The following is a 6,089-nucleotide window of genomic DNA, read 5'->3' as shown; positions in this document are numbered from 1 at the left end:
ATTGGATTTTGGCATTAAAAAATGAAATTTTTGAAGAAAAATTCATGAAATTTGCAATTTTTAGCAGAATTTCTGACTGAAAATTCAAAATTTCGCTTGAAAATTCAATTTTTCGACTGAAAATTGAATTTAGCGACTAAAAATGTGATGAAAATAAGTTTTTTCCAAATTTTTACAGCAAAATTAGAGTTTTTGAATAAAAATTGTTTTTTTCTAAATTTTTCTTCGAATTTTCACTTTTTATTCGGTTTTTACCGATTTTTAAAACAAAATTTCTGTTAAACGTTGGTTTATGTGAAAAAACGTTTAAAAATTGAATTTTCAGCTAAAAAATAGAAAAACTATTAAAAAAAAAAATATTCAAGTGCAAAATTACACTTTTTCGAGGATTTCCCCCCGAAAAAACCGGAAAAGAATAGCGAAAATAGGAAAGTGAGAAATTCATTTCAAATTATGGGAAAAAAATGACAAAATTATGGAAAATGATTCAATTTTTTCAACAAAAAAAAAGATTCAATTAAATTGATTGATTATCTGAGAAAATTCGAGAGAAAAAACAATGAAAAATGGGCAAAAATACAAGCGAAAAATGGGAATTTTACCCGAAAATTGACACGAAAATGGGGGGGGGGGGGGGGGGGGGGGGGGGGGAAATGGGGATTTATTAGGGTTAAACATGGTAAAAATTGACTAAAAATTCAATTTTTGGGGGAAAAATTCAGATTTCTATGAATTTTTACCCAAAAAACTCGATTTTTTTCACAGAAAATTAGAATTTTCCACTGAAAATCAGCTCTACATCCTCTGTTGCTGCAGTTGTCCCATCAATTGTCCGAGTTCAGGGCTTGATTGGAGCCCCGAGACGTCTGTAGACATATCCTGAAGATATTCGAATTCTGCCAACGCCGAACGCTCGTTTTTGCCGAATCTGGAATAAAAATGGGTTACAATTGACTAAATTTGAATAAAAATTGGAATTTTCCGCCTAAAAATAGCTATTTTCCACCGAAAAACTAGGAAAAATCATGAAAAATATGCGAAAACCCATAGAAAATTCGTCCTTTTATACGCAATTTGAGCGGCGGACGGCTTCGCGGGTTCCGCCAATCACCATGTTTTGCGTGGTAAAAGGGGCGAGTGATTTTAGCGGAAAATTGTTGAAAATTGAATAAAAATAACAGTTTTATCCAATTTTTAAGCAATTTTCTTCTGAAAAAAGCAAAATTCTCCGTATTTTTTGGGTTTTTTCCACAGAAAATAGCAATATTCTTCGTTTTTAGAGGTTTTCACTAAAAAATGATGAAAATTGATTAAAAATAACAGTTTTATCCAATTTTTAAGCAATTTTCTTCTGAAAAAAGCAAAATTCTCCGTATTTTTTGGGTTTTTTCCACAGAAAATAGCAATATTCTTCGTTTTTAGAGGTTTTCACTAAAAAATGATGAAAATTGATTAAAAATAACAGTTTTATCCAATTTTTAAGCAATTTTCTTCTGAAAAAAGCAAAATTCTCCGTATTTTTTGGGTTTTTTCCACAGAAAATAGCAATATTCTTCGTTTTTAGAGGTTTTCACTAAAAAATGATGAAAATTGATTAAAAATAACAGTTTTATCCAATTTTTAAGCAATTTTCTTCTGAAAAAAGCAAAATTCTCCGTATTTTTTGGGTTTTTTCCACAGAAAATAGCAATATTCTTCGTTTTTAGAGGTTTTCACTAAAAAATGATGAAAATTGATTAAAAATAACAGTTTTATCCAATTTTTAAGCAATTTTCTTCTGAAAAAAGCAAAATTCTCCGTATTTTTTGGGTTTTTTCCACAGAAAATAGCAATATTCTTCGTTTTTAGAGGTTTTCACTAAAAAATGATGAAAATTGATTAAAAATAACAGTTTTATCCAATTTTTAAGCAATTTTCTTCTGGAAAAAGCAAAATTCTCGGTTTTTTTTTGGGTTTTTTCCACTGAAAATAGTAATTTTCTTCGTTTTTAGAGGTTTTTTTTTCACTAAAAAGTGGCGAAAATTGAAGATTCCCGCACCTTTTATAGTGTTTATCGTGAATTTTCGTTCTCGGCGGATTATATTTGACGAGACCGCCCTTTTTCTTCAATTGTCTCTCGATTAGGCTTAGTCGTTCCTCTTCCGAACTATCTGATGAGCCACCGTCATCGTCTGGATTGATGGAATTTCGCTGAAAAATTGAATAAAAATGATTGGAATTTCAAGTTTTTTCCGTTAAAATTGCTTGATTTTGAGTGGAAAATGCATTTGGTTGAGGCTCACACACTACAAACTACAAGGTTTCTAGCCTCATCAAAAGTTGGGTGAGGCTAGAAAATGTTGTCGTTTGTAGTATTTCAACATTATTATCATAAAAATTAACAATTTCCGTTTCTTTTCAGCTGAAAAATCACAATTTTGTCACTTTTCTATTCATTTTCAAATAAAATTACAAAGAAAAAAGGCTTTTTCTCTCAATTTTCGTGCAGAAACACAAAAGAAACACAAATGAAGTGAAAAAATGGCAAAATTGTGATTTTTCAGCTGAAAATATACGGAAATTGTTAATTTTTAGGGTAATAAAGTCAAAAATTGACTGCAAATCGCGTATTTCTGCCAAAAATACGTGTTTGGTTGAGGCTCACACTTCAAACTACAACTTGTCAAGCCTCACCAAAAGCTGGGTGAGGCTAGAAAATGTTGTAGTTTGTAGTGTGAGCCTCAACCAGCCGGAAAAGTTCATTTTTCTCTGCAATTTTAAACGGAAAATCGAAAATTTAGATGTTATTTCATGAAGAAAAGTGAGATTTCAGCGTATAATTGCATGATTTTGAGTGGAAAATGCATTTGGTAAGGCTCAGATTAAAAAAAAATATAACTTTCAGCCTCAACCAACTTGGGTGAGGCTAGAAAAAGTTGTAGTTTGTAGTGTGAACCTCAACCAACTGCATTTTGCACTCGAAATCGAGCAATTTTACGCAGAAAATTCAGAAAAAATCCAATTTTACCGTTTTTTTTAAATAGTTTTTCATCGATTTTTGTTGTAAAAATCGGAAAACCTTCATTTTTTGTGCAAAATAATTATTTTCTTCACTCAAAAAACCCACTTTAAGCCATGAATTCGTTCTCGAGTATTTCTGCAGCCTCACATACTCGTTTTGCGGTGCCACTGGAACAGTATCGCTCGGCGTGAGACTAATCGTGTCGGGACCCCCCTTAAACAAATCCGAATCCGAGTGTCTTCTGCCGCCGCCAATTTTCCGGATATTTCCCTCGAAAATCGTCGAATCCTCTCCTCCGGGCTGCTGCGAGCTGCTTCTCGATGTTTCCACCTCAAACGGCGATGATGAAATTTCGAGTTCTTCAGTTTCGTCCTCTTCAAAATCCTCTGGATCAGTGATTTCTTGATCTTCAGAGCTTCGGAAGACACGGACCTCATCCTGTGCGTCCAGATCGTCTTCCAGCGATTTTGGCATCGGATTTTGCGCGTTTTGAGTGGAATTTTGCGCGGAAAACACGAGATTCGACGAGAAAATTGACATGAACATCGAATTTTGTGGATTTTGAGCCGCCGCTCCCGAGTCCGGATAGCACAGCGCTTCCCCGGCGCCTTCTGAAGATGCATCATGTAGTGAATATGAGGGGATTAGTAGTGATGAGTCGTCATGACTGTTGCCACGTGTCTTTTCCAGCTGCTCAATTCGTTCATTTGCCTCCTGAAGCATCTTTAACACGTCTGTCTTCATCTTTTTCTCCACTTCAATGTTCGCTTTAAGCTCAGAGTACTTGTGGCGGAGCCGATCGTGGGATTTTCTGGAAAAAACAAGTTTTTTTTTGATTAATTTTTTTAATTTTCAGAAGAAATCTAGCGAAAAAATGGCTGAAAATTGTATTTTTGACAATAAAATCTAATTAAAATGCTCAAAAAACCTTGGTTGAGGCTCACACACTACAAACTACATAATTCTCCAGCCTCAACCAACTTGGGTGAGGCTCAGAGAACTTTGTAGTTTGTAGTGTGTGAGCCTCACACAACTTTTTTCAGCCAATTTTTCTGAATTTTAATCGAAAAAAAACCGATTTTTCAGTCATTTTTTGCCCAAAAAACGAATTTTCAAGTGATTTTTTCTGTAAAACAGAGAAATTTCGGTGAAAATTTGAGCAGAAAAGTATGAAAACAGTCATAAATTAAAAATTTTTCCATGAAAACTCAAAAAAACTGGATATAATTTTCCATTTTTTGAGTTGAAAACTGTGAAAAATAAGCAAAAACGCCGAAAATGTTGCTTGAGGCTACGACTACAAACTACCCTAGCCTCAACCAACTTTTGGTGAGGCTATGAAAAACTGTAGTTTGTAGTCTATGAGCCTCAACCAATCGCGGGCTAATTTCATTTTTCGTGAAAATTTGAATTTAAACTCGAGTTTAAATGATTTTTTTTTCAAATTTATTTTATTTCGCATAAAAATTTGATTTTTCTGAGAAAAAATCATGAAATGTACATTTCTTAGCAGATTTTCTAATAGAAAATTCGAAATTTTGCTTGAAAATTTGATTTTTTTTTTTTGGCTGGAAATTGGATTTTTCGCCGGGAAAGCTCTTTTTACGACTGAATATGTGATGAAAATCTGTTTTTTCTAAAGTTTTTCGGCAAAAAGTTGAGATTTTGTGTAGAAAGTCTAAATTTTCTTTTGAATTTTGACTTTTACGCAGAAATTTAGCGAAAATCTGAAAAAAATTACTTAAAAATAGACCCAAAAGTTGGTTGAGGCGTCGACTACAAACTATAAAAATCCTCGAGCCTCAACCCATTTTTTTGCGTGAGGCTACGAAAAATTGTAGTTTGTAGTCTGAGCCTCAGCCACATTTTTTTTTTCAATTTCCAGTGGAAATCTGTGAGATTTTCGCGGAATTCTAAGGTTTTTGGCTAAAAATTCGACTTTTATCGCAATTTTTCACAGCAATTTTGCTGAAAATGGACTTTTTCACGCCAAAATCGGCAATTTTTTTGCCTACCGAATCTGATAATTCTCATTTCCCAAATCATCGATCGTATCCGTCATCATATTCTTCTCCTCACGCCATTTCAGCTTCATCTTCTCGATTTTTGACTTTAAAATCGTGACTTCTTCCTTTTTTAGCCGATATTTCGTCTTAAGCTCCTCTTTTTCCTCGTCAGAATCGTCCTGTTGGCTCATTGACATGTCATATTCGTGACGAGCCATCATATTTCGATAAGCTTGCTGATCAACGAGTTCTGACCGACGATTTCTGAAAAAAAAAAACGATTTTAGCATAAAATTGACTTTTTTTTCCAACTTACAGCACAGAATCATCTTTAATTTTCCGCGAACTACTCCTAAAACTTCGATCGTCTAGCGGTGCTCCTGGACATGACATTGGACCTGAAAAACGATAGAAAAATCAATAAAACTCGAATTTTCTCACTACCTTTTGTGGTTTTCGGCTTTGTGATCACTTGATACGGGCTTTTGAGCCTTAAATCGATTTTTTGTGGCTCTCCAACGTAAACCGACTCATTTAGCGCGGATTTCTTCGATTTTAATGATCCAGAAGCGAAGGAAACTGCCTGAAAACCTCGAAAATTAGAGTTTCCTTGCGAAAATCGACTTACCGGCATATTCTCCTTATTATTGTGTTTTTTGCTCGGCTTGAACATTTTTATTAAGGATCCCATCTCGAAATCCTGCAATTTTTTAATTAAATAACCGGTAAAACTGAAAAAATCGCGGAAAATCGAGAAAAACGCGATGAAAATTCAAATATGAAAGCGACGAGAATTGAGGGAGACTTTGCGCGTCGGGTGTGGTGTATTGTACGCACACATCGGACACTACGACATCCTGTTGGCTTATCGCCGCGAAGAGACCCGAAGAACTCGGGGGATGTCCAATTGGGGGGATTACCAACTCGGGGGATTGGCCCCGCCCACAGAACCGTGGCTTGCAATACGCCCATTTCTGCAACTGCCGCACGGTTTTAAAACTGTATTTTTCTCAATAGAGCGAGAAATAACAAGAAAAAATAATTTTAAAACCGTGCGGCAGTTGCAGAAATGGGCGTATTGC

General features: G+C 34.7%; 1 protein-coding gene across 2 annotated transcripts; it reads right to left on the bottom strand.

Moving 5' to 3' along the window:
* Window positions 1-647: 647 nt before the first annotated feature.
* W04A8.6 (ANK_REP_REGION domain-containing protein) lies at window positions 648-5,709 on the bottom strand (the record flags this gene model as incomplete). Of its 2 annotated transcripts, NM_001265319.3 has the most annotated exons (7): window positions 648-928; window positions 2,039-2,190; window positions 3,107-3,812; window positions 5,017-5,271; window positions 5,324-5,405; window positions 5,452-5,590; window positions 5,636-5,709. In NM_001265319.3, the coding sequence occupies 7 exons, from the start codon at window positions 5,696-5,698 to the stop codon at window positions 796-798; spliced, it is 1,530 nt and encodes a 509-aa protein (NP_001252248.1). The 2 variants fall into 2 exon arrangements, with proteins under 2 accessions (NP_001252248.1, NP_001367254.1); NM_001381254.1 differs by lacking the exons at window positions 5,017-5,271; window positions 5,324-5,405; window positions 5,452-5,590; window positions 5,636-5,709 and having other exon boundaries at window positions 796-928; window positions 3,107-3,745.
* Window positions 5,710-6,089: the final 380 nt, after the last annotated feature.

The sequence above is a fragment of the Caenorhabditis elegans genome, chromosome I (genome assembly GCF_000002985.6).
Source record: "Caenorhabditis elegans chromosome I".
Lineage (NCBI taxonomy): Eukaryota > Metazoa > Nematoda > Chromadorea > Rhabditida > Rhabditidae > Caenorhabditis > Caenorhabditis elegans.
This window is presented reverse-complemented; position numbering and strand designations above follow the sequence as displayed.